Source organism: Squalius cephalus (genome assembly GCF_949319135.1).
Source record: "Squalius cephalus genome assembly, chromosome: 4".
In the NCBI taxonomy this organism is placed as follows: domain Eukaryota; kingdom Metazoa; phylum Chordata; class Actinopteri; order Cypriniformes; family Leuciscidae; genus Squalius; species Squalius cephalus.
This window is the reverse complement of record NC_137125.1, coordinates 50406743-50420940: the sequence shown is the minus strand read 5'-3', so window position 1 is coordinate 50420940 and position 14198 is coordinate 50406743. Positions and strand designations below refer to the sequence as shown.

The window sequence follows — 14198 nt, the reverse complement described above, 5'->3', positions numbered from 1 at the left end:
TGTTTACAAGTATGAAAAGTGTTATGTGACATGATGTGATGTGCAGTTTATGGGGAATGTATTGCTTGCACCAATCTGTGAGAAGAGAAGCAGGGCTATATGGTAAAACCATTTAATGAAGTGCAAAAATTAAAACTAGATTCAGTGTGAACTGAGAAGCAGAGACAACCTTGATTTATGACTTTCATTTGTATTTTTATGTTGTTGTTAGTAAAAGCATTTCACTAAAGAAGAAAAGTATGTTAGCTGTAGATTTTAATGAACATATTAATGCAAAACATACACATTATATTGCATATTGCTAAACTTTATTCCTATCAGGCTAGTTACAGTGTTTCAAAGCTGTTTAGAAAAGGTTTATTTTTTCAACTCGTACTTGTAAAACAGACTTCCTCTGTTCAGATGACAAATAACGGAGAAAGTCCCATTTTTCACCTGTCTGCCACACGTGCCCAAGTGATCATCAAAATTCAGGTCTTTGTCCCACACCTCCAGCTTCAGGTATTTATATGGATTGCAGTTTGGGAAGTTGAACTGTGCAGACCATGTAGGTCTATTGTTATCCTTGTGAAATTCTGTCTGCCCCCCCAAAAGTAAATCCACACCAGAGCTTGATGTATGGATCAGGAAAGTTTCCAAAAGGATCACCGGTGAGGTCTCTGGCATGTAAGCCAAACACCCGAACAGCAGCACTGGCAGAGTCCAGCTGAGACACCAGCATCAGCACAGCCAGAGACACCAGCCGAAGATCATAAAAGACCGCCATATCTGTCCGAAAGAATACAGGTTCAGTTATAGAGATGTCTGACACAAATATTGAAAAGTAAAAACAATGTGTCTTAAAAGTGGCAAAAAGCTGAAGTGTGATTCAGTGTTAAAGTTGCCTTAATTGCTTGTATTAGATTCAGTATGTATAATTCCTGATCCCCACAACCTTTATAAAACTATACAATCATAAAAAAAAAAAAAAAAATTCAAAAGATCATCAACAGGTGGTTCAGTAACCTGCGTATCTGTGTTGTTTTCACATTGACCTAGTTACATTTGTAAAGATGCCAAGAGTGTAAAAATTGTATCCCAAGTAAGCATAGAAGCAGTGCATTAAAATAATAGTTCTCAGTCCTACAAAACTACAAAGGCAGAAAACACTGAGCCAATGATGTACAAGAGTTATAAAGAAAATCAATAATCTTTTGAAATATCTTATCGATATAATATTTTAAATGTGCTGCATTCTTAGAAATTAACTATTTAATGCTGGTTTAAATTTTTCTTTTTACTTTTAGACATTTTAAAAAAAAAGTTTATAAACCGTATTTTCCAAAATGCTTATATATATATATTTATTTATTTATTTATTTATATTTGGTTTGACCACATTTAATTGGGCAGACAAAAGCCTTTTAAATATGAATAAGCAGTGAAGAAGTTTTGTATATTTACATGGGTGTTTGTAACAATTAAAAAGTACATAGCAAAAGGATATGGAAGCTGCAATTGCCTCAGTTCATTGATTGCTGGTCCGACTCAGAATCCAATGTTTTACCAATATGAAGAAGAGGGTCTTATCTCAAGGAAAAGAAATACTGCATGTACACATCTGGAAGGACGAGGCACAGAGGGCATGTGCACACATGGTGTCATTCACACCTTTATCATATATATGCAAATAACACTCAATATGTCCTGAAATGGTAGGGTGCAGTGTTGTATAAAGTATCAATACACTATTTTATCCAAAAAAAACCCCCCCAAAAAAAACCTTACCATTCTCTTTGTACATCAGATGCAGATTTGCTAGAATGAACAAATAATTATTGGATATTCATGACATATTAAAGGTGGGCACAAATAACACTCTGAAATGGATCACTGATAATACAGATTGCAGTATTTAGTAGCTCATGAGAGAAATAATAAAGTAACTGAAATCAAATGCACTTATGTACCAAAAGTACGTCATCAGCTTTATTGCTCTAAACTGCATGATAACTAAATCCAGGATCCAGTATGAATTGATAAGCAGAAGCAAACTTGATTTATTTAAATGACTTTTATTAAGTTTACAAATAAGGTAACAAATGCTGTTTTATTGGAGCGCAAAGCGCAATTTTATATGAAGCTTGAACATCCTATACTTAGTGAAAAACAGACAGTTAAACATTGCAGATGATTCCCTACTTGTTTTTGTTTGGTTTTCATTTTAAGGATTTTTTTTAAACATTTTGTACAATGTTAAATATCATACAGAAAAAAAAAAAAAAAAACACTTAATGAAAGTCGCCAGAAGAAAATCTAGAGACTCAAATCTAGAGACTCAAAAGATTGCAGTAAAAAACAAAATAACTTAAGACTGCGACGGACTGTATCAGAGCTACAAAGGCAGCTGTACCAAGATGGGGTGTTGCCAACACCAAATTCAGCAGAAACATTATCTTTTGAATGTATTTCACAACCTAGGGAGGTATCAGAAGAGAATTCTCCTTTACCAGTATATCAGCCAGCAGCCGTCGAAGAAGAATGGCCGCTGCCACCCCCTCCGATAATAGTTGATAATAAAGAGTTGCGTCCTTCTAAACAAACAGAGCTTGATATGATGGAAGATATCAGAGACCGCATTTGCAGACTTGAAATGCAGAGGTTACCAGTTCCATCTACTCCAAGTTATCAGGATCCAGACTCTGATTATTGTAATTTACCTTACATGGGACCAAGTTGTCGACCAGTAAGACGAGATGCTAGGCCTCCACCAGTGTGTACAAGAGATGACATATCGGGGACCCAAGCCATCCATCCCTGATTTTACATGTTTTTATATCTGACAACCCAAGAGAGTTTGCTAGACTCAGGATTTCGTTGGAGAATATCCTTCCACAAGATGCCACAGAGCAATTTAAGTATCAGATTTTACTGGATCATTTGAAGTTTGAAGAGGCACTTTTGATAGCTGATTCTTATTGTAATTCCTATCACCCTTACTCAGATACAATGGCTTCACTTATTCAACATTATGGTCAGCCCCATCAGCTTGCTCTGCGTCGAACTGCTGGATTAATGGATGGACCTGTTGTCCAGAATGGGCATTCTACTGGATTTCGCAAATTCGCATTGAGAGTACGAGCATTGGTCGGGATGTTAGAGCAACTGGGTGATGAAGGCCATGTCGAACTTTATTGTGGGTCACATGTAGCTAGGTTAGCAAACAAGCTACCATATGATTTTCGAGCTAACTTTAGACGATATCTCTACTCGTTGAAGAGAGGAGTACCATCCCTTCTAGATTTTGCAGATTGGCTCGAATATGAATTACAGATACAAGAGGAAGTGTTCGAGTGTTCACATGAGCCATGGAAAGGAGGTACCAAGCAAAGAGAGCGTCAGAGTTTTAAGATGAAGAGTAAGTCAACGACTGTGCTTCTTGGTTCTGCCTACAACACTTCTGAGCAGAAATCAATGCCTCGACCACAAGGGAAGTCGAAAACGTATTGCTCCTACTGTTGCAATAATATGGATTTCTTGGATCAATGTGCCAACTTCATTAAGCTTACTACGGAGCAGAAGGGGGATTGGATAAAGTCCAATAACCGCTGTTGGAAATGCGGATTTTGACATCAAGCTTAGAGTTCTCAACGGGTCGGGTCGGCCCGACAAACCCGACGGGACCCGCGGGTTCGGGTCGAGTATATAATCAAATGACTCGGGTCGGGTCGGACCTCGGGCTTAATCTTTTCGCTCAGTGAAAAAAAAAAAAAAAAAAAAAAAAAAATTATTATCATTGCTGCTGTTCACCATAAAGAAAGTCTGGCTGCTGCGGGCAACGTGCATCATGGAGAGGGGCGGGGGCAGACCTGACGCCGCTGCGTGCACGCCTGGAGAGAAGAAGATTGAGTTGGTGAAAAGTAAACTTGCCACAGGTGAATTCACCGTCGCTACTACAGCCTATTTATATATTTAAAGTTTAATGTTTCAGTTGTTTGTATTGTTTGTATTGAATTAACTGTCAGCTGTCCAGCAGCACTTCTATGTTGACAATTGTTTACAGAGCTTTCCTTCAATTGAGATAGCCCGAGCTCTTGTGGATAAAATGAGGAAGCTACTTGCTGAAGGAGGTTTTGAGCTAAGACAGTGGGCTAGTAATGCTGCAGGTATCATTCATCATCTGCCGAAGGAAGTATTATCTCAGAGTGGTGAACACTGGCTTAATCGTGATACGGATCCTCAAGAACCAGCTTTAGGGCTTCGGTGGCTGTGTCAATCAGATACTTTGATGTACAAGTCTTACACACCAAAATCATCCCCCATCACTATGAGAAATATTTACAGAATGATCGCCAGTTTATATGTGCAGCAGTTGTGGAACAAAAAGCGAGAATGGGATGACCCTCTACTCCCTGGTGACCTCTTAGAGGCTTGGAAGATATGGGAAAGTGAGCTCCAACACTTGAATGAGAGCCGACTTCCCCGGTGTTACGTGAGTGCCGAGATAGACCAAACTGATTGTGTGCAAAAAATTCACATATTTTGTGACGCTTCAGAACGTGCCTATGGATGTGTGGGATACTTGCGGACAGAAGATCCACTAAAAGGGTAGAGGTAGCATTCTAAACCGCACGCTCACGAGTTGCACCAAAAAAGCAGCTATCAATGCCAAGATTGGAATTATGTGCAGCACTGACAAAAGCCCAACTTGCCCACCTGTTAAAGAAAGAGCTTACTAGCAAGATATCTGGAATTCATTTATGGACAGACTCTACAATTGTGTTGACTTGGATTCAGTCTGATTCATGTCATTTCAAGGTATTTGTTGGAACCCGAATTGCAGAAATTCAAGAATTGACTGACTCCCAAGATTGGCATTATGTAGATTCATTGAATAATCCAGCAGATGATGTTACAAGAGGACGGACCCTACAGGATCTTCAAAGGTCCCCTTTCCTGCATTTGTCGCCAGAATACTGGCCAAGAAATCCTTCAGCTTTAATAAATGATGACACCGAAGAACTGCGCAAACCAATCACTTGTCTGAATCTAACTGCAGTCTCATGCCATTCAATTCCAGAACCTTCACAAGCTGACAGCTTCAAGGATCTAGTTTATGCTACCGCAAAATCCCTTCATGGGGCGGCCTCTATAGAGAATCGAAGTCCTTCTGCTGAGGAGTATCAGCAGGCGGAATTAATGATTTTAAGATCTGCACAAGGAGACAGTTTCCCTGAAGAGATTCAAAGTCTTAGCAATGGAAAATCTCTATCATCAGTTTGATACGGTAAGGCAAGTAATTGAGTGGGAGGCAGACTGCGCAAATGCAATCAGTTGGAATCAGAGACAGTTCATCCAATAGTTTTGGATTCAAAACATCCAGTTACCAAGCTACTTATTCAACAATATGACAGCAACTTAAAACATCCTGGTGCAGAACGTTTATTTGCAGAGTTGAGGAGGAAATACTGGATTCTCAGAGGAAGAGAGGCTGTGAGAAAAGAAAACCGTAGCTGTGCAGAGTGTCAAAAATGGAGAGCTCAACCAATATCTCCACGAATGGCAGATTTACCTCCAGCACGTTTACATCAACCACCCTTCTTCTCTACAGGGATGGATTGTTTTGGGCCACTTATTGTCAAATTGGGCAGAAGAAACGAGAAAAGATGGGGAATACTGTTTAAGTGTCTAACCACAAGAGCTGTACATATTGAAGTTCTAACCAGCCTTGATATTGATTCTTTCCTGATGTCTTTAAGACGTTTTATCTCCCGAAGGGGAAAGCCTGCCGAATTGTTCCCTGATCAAGAAACAAATTTTAAAAGGGGGAGAATGAGAACTTAAAGATGCATTTAATGCCCTGCACCCAGACCTGAAAGCCAAATTAGCTGAGTATCAGATACTTTTTTCTTTAATCCACCTCATGCACCACACTTTGGAGGCTCTTAGGAGAGGGAGATTCGGTTCATTAAAACTGCTCTAAATGTTACCTTGAATTCACAGACTGTAACGCACAAAATTTTGACCACCGTCCTTGTTGAGATTGAGGGGATTCAAAATTCTAAACCTTTGGGTTATGTGTCCACTGACGTGGTCGATCCTGATCCTGTCACCCCAAACCTTCTTCTGATGGGGCGGTGAGACCCTTCACTTCCGCAGGTCATGTATCATGAGTGTGAACTACTCAGCCGACGAAGATGGAGGTCCTGTCAAATCCTTGCTGATAGGTTTTGCCTTCCTGCTGTCCCTAACAGTAATGCTTAGTTTAATGTTATTGTAAATTTGTGGGACAAATTTGTGGGTGGCTGTAGTTAATAGTATTTAGAATAAACCAAAGCATTTACAAGAGTGATTTGACCGACTGCTACAAAGAGAGAGAGAGAGAGAGAGAGAGAGAGAGAGAGAGAGATCCCCCAAACGAAGCTACTGATCTGCCATAAAACCGAAGGCCGTTGCCATGAGTACAGTGACATGAGAACTTATATGGGCAGTGTGAGTTAAAAAGAAGAGGTTTGATGAGAAATCAGCGAGTACTACTCTTCAACAGTGCTGCTTTGGCAGAGAGTTGCGCTCTTGTGTCAGTGAGGGTTGCTAACTGTCTTTTCTCACCTTTCTGGTCCTTTTCTCGCTCGTGAAGTTACACTTGCTGTCACATCTGTTGCTAAATGAGTTAAACGCGCCTGTCCACGCTCACCGGAGAGGGTTTGACACTGGATGGTGTCAAAACCAATTAAGCAACGCTGCAAAAACATCTAAGCTATTGGAGGTTCTGAAATACTTACAACATACTGTCCCATGCCTACTAACTTCCCTCATCCTGCGTTTCTATCTGAGCCGATCCCTCACCTTCACAAGAACTGCTCATGCCGTTGAAGAATCCGTCTGTAAAATAAAGACACCATGTGCTAGGTTGTGCTAGGAAGGGTGCACTGATGACAGGCACACTTACAAGAATATATATTTTTTGGAGGCTAAGTTATACATATGCCATCATCATCAATGTCATAATATGTCTTCGTGATGTTTCCACATTATATTCATCATCATGTAAAATCTGTCTTAGATTCGACGAGAGAGCTGAATTACTGTAAATAAACTGGATCAATAGATTCATTGAAATGATTCATGAGTAATGAATGATTCGTTCACAACAAATGTTTTGTTTGTTTGTTTGTTTTATTGCCAATTTAGAGCTTGGCAATTCCAGGGGCCTATACTATGAAGCGGGTTTAGGTGGCTAGCCAGCTATGTTTCAGTTTAGTTCGCACCAACCCTGGGTTTTAGGCACTATGAAAGTGGTTTGGCTTTTAGCAGTGTTCATCGCCATAGTAACTTGCGCTCCACGGCTAACCTGGTCAGGGGCAGGTTATGTTCCAGGTAAGAGGTTGCAAACCAAACTTAGACCAATCAGCTGTGAGCAAAGGATAAAGTCACTCCACCTGTTTCTACTCCAAATTAAAGGTCACTACATAGCAAATGATATTTAAAGACAAAATCGTCTGGCTTTTAGTAACACTTATTTAAAATAATCATTTTGTATGATTTAGATATTATTTATGTAATTATTAATCGATCACACATACAGTTTTAGTTTATCAATTATTTTTACGCACAGTTTAAAGGAATAATTATATATATAAGTATAGGCAATATAAGTATGTTTTAGAATCAATAGATTAAGCTATAAAATGATTACATGTGAGCTTAAAAGTTCAATTCTCTCTATACCTTTATCAATTGTATAAATAACTTCACAACTTTTACTTGCACTGATATAGCAAGACCTTTTCTTTTAGTCGTCCTCTTTCATAGAAAACTATTTTCTTCTTGCTGTGCAAATTTGTTTAAATTCCTAATTTTTTTTTATCTCAATATTCTGCAGAAGAGAGAAGTGAGTCGCGCTGCTTCTCTCGCGAGAAATTAATTGCAGTTCACTCTTTCTCAGCATGTAATTGGCTATTCGCAACTGATGTCACACCTAAACTCCTAAACTCAGGATCAAAGCCTGAGTTGACAGAGAAAGTTGAAGATCAGCATCATGGAACCAACAAAGCCTGGTTGGATTGGTTTGGTTTTGTCAACTCAAAACTAATCCTGTAACCCGGAGTTTGTTCAACTACCATCATGGTAGAGGCCCCAGGGATCATTCACATTTCCGTATTCAACAGGGGGAAAAAAAATCATCCAAGGAGCAAGAGACCTTTTATTGTAAATGGCTTATCAATTATGTACATTTGATGTATACTACACTTCCCGTAGCATAAAATGTAGAGTAAAATACTCATGTTTACAAGTATGAAAAGTGTTATGTGGCGTGCCGTGATGTGCAGGTTATGGGGAATGTATTGCTTGCAACAATCTGTGAGAAGAGAAGCAGGGCTATATGTGACCCTGGACCACAAAACCAGTCACATGGGAATTGAGATTTATACATCACATGAAAGCTGAATAAATAATCTATCCATTGATGTATGGTTTGTTAGATTAGGACAATATTTGGCCAGGATACAACTATTAGAACATCTGGAATCTGAGGGTGCAAAAAAATCGAAACATTAAGAAAATCGCCTTTAAAGTTGTCCATTTTTTTTTTTGACGATTGTGCTGCATTCACTCACAAAAATACATTTTTTATATATTTAAGGTAGGAAATTTACTAAATATCTTCATGGATCATGATCTTTACTTAATATCCTAATGATGTTTGGCATAAAAGAAAAATCGATAATTTTGACTCATACAATGTATTGTTGGCTATTGCCACAAATATACCTGTGCGACTTATGACTGGTTTTGTGGTCCAGGTTTTTATATAGATTGCAGTTTGGGAAGTTGAACTGTGCAGACCATGTAGGTCTATTGTTATCCTTGTGAAATTCTGTCTGCCCCCCCAAAAGTAGAGCCACACCAGACCTTGGCGTATGGATCGGGAAAGTTTCCAGCAGCGTCACCGGTGAGGTCTCTGGCATGTAAGCCAAACACCCGAACAGCAGCACTGGCAGAGTCCAGCTGAGACGCCAGCATCAGCACAGCCAGAGACACCAGCCGAAGATCATAAAAGACCACCATATCTGTCCGAAAGAATACAGGTTCAGTTATAGAGATGTCTGACACAAATATTGAAAAGTAAAAACAATGTGTCTTAAAAGTGTCGAGAAGCTGAAGTGTGATTCAGTGTTAAAGATGCCTTACCTTGCTTGTATTAGATTCAGTATGTATTCTTCCTGATCCTCACAACCTTTATAAAACTGTCCAATCAAAAAAATTTCCAAAGATCATCAACAGGTGGTTCAATAACCTGCGTATCTGTGTTGTTTTCACATTGACCTAGTTACATTTGTAAAAATTGTATTCCAAGTAAGCATAGAAGCAGTGCATTAAAATAATGTAGTTCTCAGTCCTACAAAACTACAAAGGCAGAAAACACCGAGCCAATGACGTACAAGAGTTATAAAGAAAATCAATAATCTTTTGAAATATATTATCGATAATATATTTTAAATGTGCTGCATTCCTAGAAATTAACTATTTCTTTAAAAAAAATTTTTTTACTTTTAGACATTAAAAAAAGTTTAAAAACCGTATTTTCAAAAATGCTTCATATACATCATATATATTTGGTTGGACCACATTTAATTTGGCAGACAAAAGCCTTTTAAATATGAATAAGCAGTGAAGAAGTTTTGTATATTTACATGGCCATGGGTGTTTGTAACAATTAAAAAGTACATAGCAAAAGGATATGAAAACTGCAATTGCCTCAATTCATTGATTGCTGGTCCGACTCAGAATCCAATGTTTTACCAATATGAAGGAGAGGGTCTTATCTCAAGGAAAAGAAATACTGCATGTACACATCTGGAAGGACGAGGCACAGAGTGCATGTGCACACATGGTGTCATTCACACCTTTATCATATATATGCAAATAACACTCAATATGTCCTGAAATGGTAGGGTGCAGTGTTGTATAAAGTATCAATACACTATTTGATCCAACAAAAAACCCTCACCATTCTCTTTGTACATCAGATGCAGATTTGCTAGAATGAACAAATTATTGGACATTCATGACATATTAAAGGTGGGCACAAATAACACTCTGAAATGGATCACTGATAATACAGATTGCAGTATTTAGTAGCTCATGAGAGACATGATAAAGTAACTGAAATTAAATGCACTTATGTATCAAAGGTATGTCATCAGCTTTATTGCTCTAAACTGCATAATAACTAATCCAGGATCCAGTATGAATTGATAAGCAGAAGCAAACTTGATTTATTTAAATGACTTTTATTAAGTTTACAAATAAGGTAACAAATGCTGTTTTATTGGAGCGCAAAGCGCAGTTTTATATGAAGCTTGAACATCCTATACTTAGTGCAAAACAGACAGTTAAACATTGCAGATGATTCCCTACTTGTTTTTGTTTGGTTTTCATTTTAAGGATTTTGTACAATGTTAAATATCATATGGAGAAAAAAAAACACTTAATGAAAGTCGCCAGAAGAAAATCTAGAGACTCAAAAGACAGCAAAACAAGCGGATCAGATTGCAGTAAAAAACAAAATAACTTAATGACAGGTCAGTAGCATTAAGTAAACATTGTTCTGTTGTATTTCTTTCCACAGGAGAGCGACTAGAAAGGAGGGTTTCATTCAATAAGATCCTTTTTGAGTGAGTTTGTGTGCATTTTTTCTGTGTAACTGAAGTATCATGCAAAAATAAAATAAAAAATTGTTATAATCACAATGTGTATCGATACTGAATGGCTCATTCGCACATCAGCATGCTACAAACACAATTTCTTTCAAAGTAAAGTGAAGGATAAAGAAAAAAAGAGGTTTTTGTATTTTTCAAGGTGCTGTTATCATTTACATCAGAGGTCAGAGGTGAATCTCATTTAAATGTTGAAGGTCCTGCACTGCAGTTACATTAGCGCCCCCTACAGTCGAACAGGACGACCTGTTTCTTACAGCGAGAGCAAATTAACACTTGTATCTGGGACAGGGACATGGCACTCAGAACGTAGTATTACAGATTTCATCAGTCTGAACACTGAGCGGGTGGGACCTCTTTGTTAAAGACCTTTTGATGTGTTCACAGTTTGAACGAACCGAACGACGTAAAGTAGGTAAAAAACGAGCCGTCTACAGGTAAAGCGTTGTGTACAAAGCAAAAGGTAAAACAATCGTATTTTAAATATAGAGAGCCAGTTGAGAATCTACACTGTACAGTTGACCTAAAGTGACGTTCCTGTGCCACACGTTTCACAGAAAGCACACTAAGCAGAATGTAACCAGCTGTAATCTAAGTCCTTTCAGTAGTTAAGGTGATGAGAGCATCTCCGCTATGCTTTGTACCCCAAATAAAATGCTCTTGTTTCTAGTGAATCAGGACTGTTCTCTTTTCATCTGCACAGTCGATTGTGCAAAACGTGAAACTAAAAAGTAGTCTGACGTTGCAGGTCTAATGCAGTTAATAGTATTTAGAATAAACCAAAGCATTTACAAGAGTGATTTGACCGACTGCTACAAAGAGAGAGAGAGAGAGATCCCCCAAAAGAAGCTACTGATCTGCCATAAAACCGAAGGCCGTTGCCAAGAGTACAGTGAGGTGAGAACTTATATGGGCAGTGTGAGTTAAAAAGAAGAGGTTTGATGAGAAATCAGCGAGTACTACTCTTCAACAGTGCTGCTTTGGCAGAGAGTTGCGCTCTTGTGTCGGTGAGGGTTGCTAACTGTCTTTTCTCACCTTTCTGGTCCTTTTCTCGCTCGTGAAGTTACACTTGCTGTCACATCTGTTGCTAAAGGAGTTAAACGCGCCTGTCCACGCTCACCGGAGAGGGTTTGACACTGGATGGTGTCAAAACCAATTAAGCAACGCTGCAAAAACATCTAAGCTATTGGAGGTTCTGAAATACTTACAACATACTGTCCCATGCCTACTAACTTCCCTCATCCTGCGTTTCTATCTGAGCCGATCCCTCACCTTCACAAGAACTGCTCATGCCGTTTAAGAATCCGTCTGTAAAATAAAGACACCGTGGTTATGCTAGGAAGGGTGCACTGATGATAGGCACACTTATGCTTTGCATACTTAGACCGATCAAAGTTTCTAAAAAACTCAAGTACTTTCACAGCCTTTGAATGTGATATACTGGCTGGATCATGTATTTGTACACTTTACATAAGAAGCTTTTTGCAACTCTGCCTAAAGGCTAGGACTGTGCCATCAAATGGGTTCAGACGTATAGCCAATTCAATACGACACCTCGTTTCCGCAATATATTAATATTCACCCTCTGTGAAGTCCAAAGATCAGCACTCCAATCAAGCGCAATGCTTGAGACTCTCCGCTGCCTTATATATCAAACCATGAAGCAAAAAAATACAAGTAAAATAAAAAAATAACGCAAGGCACTAGAATCTTCAGAAAGCTCACTGGGCATAGGGAAAAAGGGAAAGATTTGTTTCTTCAAGTACATTAATTGAATCCATTTTACATTCACATTTATCTAATAATATAAAGAAAGTAGAAAGGGGAAAAGGGTTAAAGTGTCTCCAATAAAGATGTGAAAAATGAAATAGCTAGCCTTACATCTCATGAATGCTAATATCCAAAACCCTCCAAAATTTCATGTTTTTTTGTCTACTTTTCTTTTTAGCTAATGTTGTCCAACAACATTTATAATAATCACAGTGTTTTAACATCAAAAACTGATGAGTAAATACAGGTCCATACAGAACACGACTTCTTATTTGAATGTCTCGATCAAACTATCGTAAGAGGCCCCTAATGCTGCCATGATTAGAAAAAGCTGTTACATTAGTCATAGATTTAAAGCTTCACGGGCCTCCATGGCAGAACGTGTGTGATTTCACGGTCCCGCAACCCCTAGTTTCGTATCCAGACCCCAATCCAACTGATTGTATCCACTATATTACACGTCACCTTGTGGTGTGGCCCAATGAGAAAACCGTAAGAGGATTGTAAGCGTGTGAGTGTGCTGCAAAGCATGCTGGGAGCTGTAGGAGCTTGGTAGTACAAACCTTGGGGGCAGATGAAAGGCCTCTGAACATGTGACAAAAAAATAAGTCCCTAACATTCTGCTACACAAGGCCGGCTTGAAGGGCATAGGGAAAAAAAACAACCAACCAACCAAGCAAATGGAATCAAAACCCTAATAACCCAATTTAAAAACAAAGGATATCTGTACATTGTTTTTTTTTGTTGTTTTATCTAATGAAGGCCACTTCCTGTGTTTTAAAATGGGCTTTTTTTCTACCATTGTAATTATTGCATTATTCCATGGCATTGCAGCAGAGGGTTTAGGGCAAGAGGGGAACAAGGACACTAGGTTCGCACACCAACACCCAACCGACCTCTGTTTGGTGATATGCTTGATGTATGAATTTATCAAGAGGATATACAGATAGATGGATTCTGGGATGGGTGGAGGTGGCATTCATTTCATCTTAGGTCAGCAAACCTCTAAACACAAGTCAAGCCCCTTAACAAATGTTTGAGGGCTGGGTGGTGAAGGATGCACACACCTTAATAATAAAAATGGTCACACCTTCTTTGGCCACGTAACATTGTATTCAAAGTGTCCATTGTTTTATTTTCGTCTTCTCTTATCCCTTGGGTCGTTGTGCATCATCCCTGTGGCGTATCCGTGAGCATGCAGGATGATTCTGGCGTCTATCCTTCTCAATCACCCAAAGGAAACTCTTATGACAGAATCTCTGCAATGCAATCAAATACTTGCTTAAGTCCACTTTCAGTCCACCCCCTTCACCTCTGACTGCCCCCACCCCCAACTCGAGAGTTACTTATGCCTGGCGCGGCTAGGCCCTGCCCTACGTGGTCTTCAGGTTGGGTCCACCCGGGTGGCTGACTGACTTCTGCAAAGTGCTGATGTGGAAGGTCTGTAAAGGAGCAGGCACCTGGGGATATTGGCCCAGGGGTTGTGAGGTGGCCAGTAGACCGGCCTGGGTGTGCGTGGCAGAGCCAGCCCACTGGGTGCTGTAAGGAGCGGAGGGGTAGCCGTACTGTGGCGTGGGACACAAGGAGCCCTTCCGGGTCCCCAGAGAGGTAGCGGGAGTGTTGGGCAAGGGCGAGTGGCCACTCAAAGTTGAAGCGATGCTTGGGCACAGCTGTCCCGGAGCCGAGTACTTACGGCCCATGTTGGCTGGAGGGACCATCTGATAAGAG

General features: G+C 39.5%; 1 protein-coding gene and 1 pseudogene across 17 annotated transcripts in view; both read right to left on the bottom strand.

Moving 5' to 3' along the window:
• On the bottom strand, positions 1–9230 carry LOC307157736 (annotated as a pseudogene). Its single transcript, XR_013824058.1, has 3 exons — positions 9172–9230; positions 8856–9050; positions 1–804 (listed from the first exon to the last, which is right to left on the bottom strand). The product of XR_013824058.1 is annotated as an uncharacterized misc_RNA (transcript).
• Positions 9231–10753: 1523 nt separating this feature from the next.
• wnk1b (WNK lysine deficient protein kinase 1b) overlaps positions 10754–14198 on the bottom strand; it is a 78239-nt gene continuing 74794 nt past the window's right edge. For all 16 annotated transcript variants that reach the window (XM_079870254.1, XM_079870240.1, XM_079870250.1 and 13 more), the window contains one exon: positions 10754–14188. In XM_079870254.1, coding sequence (XP_079726380.1) covers positions 14160–14188 — 29 coding nt within the window. In that variant the 3' untranslated portion in view covers positions 10754–14159. The remainder of the gene's footprint in view (positions 14189–14198) is intronic.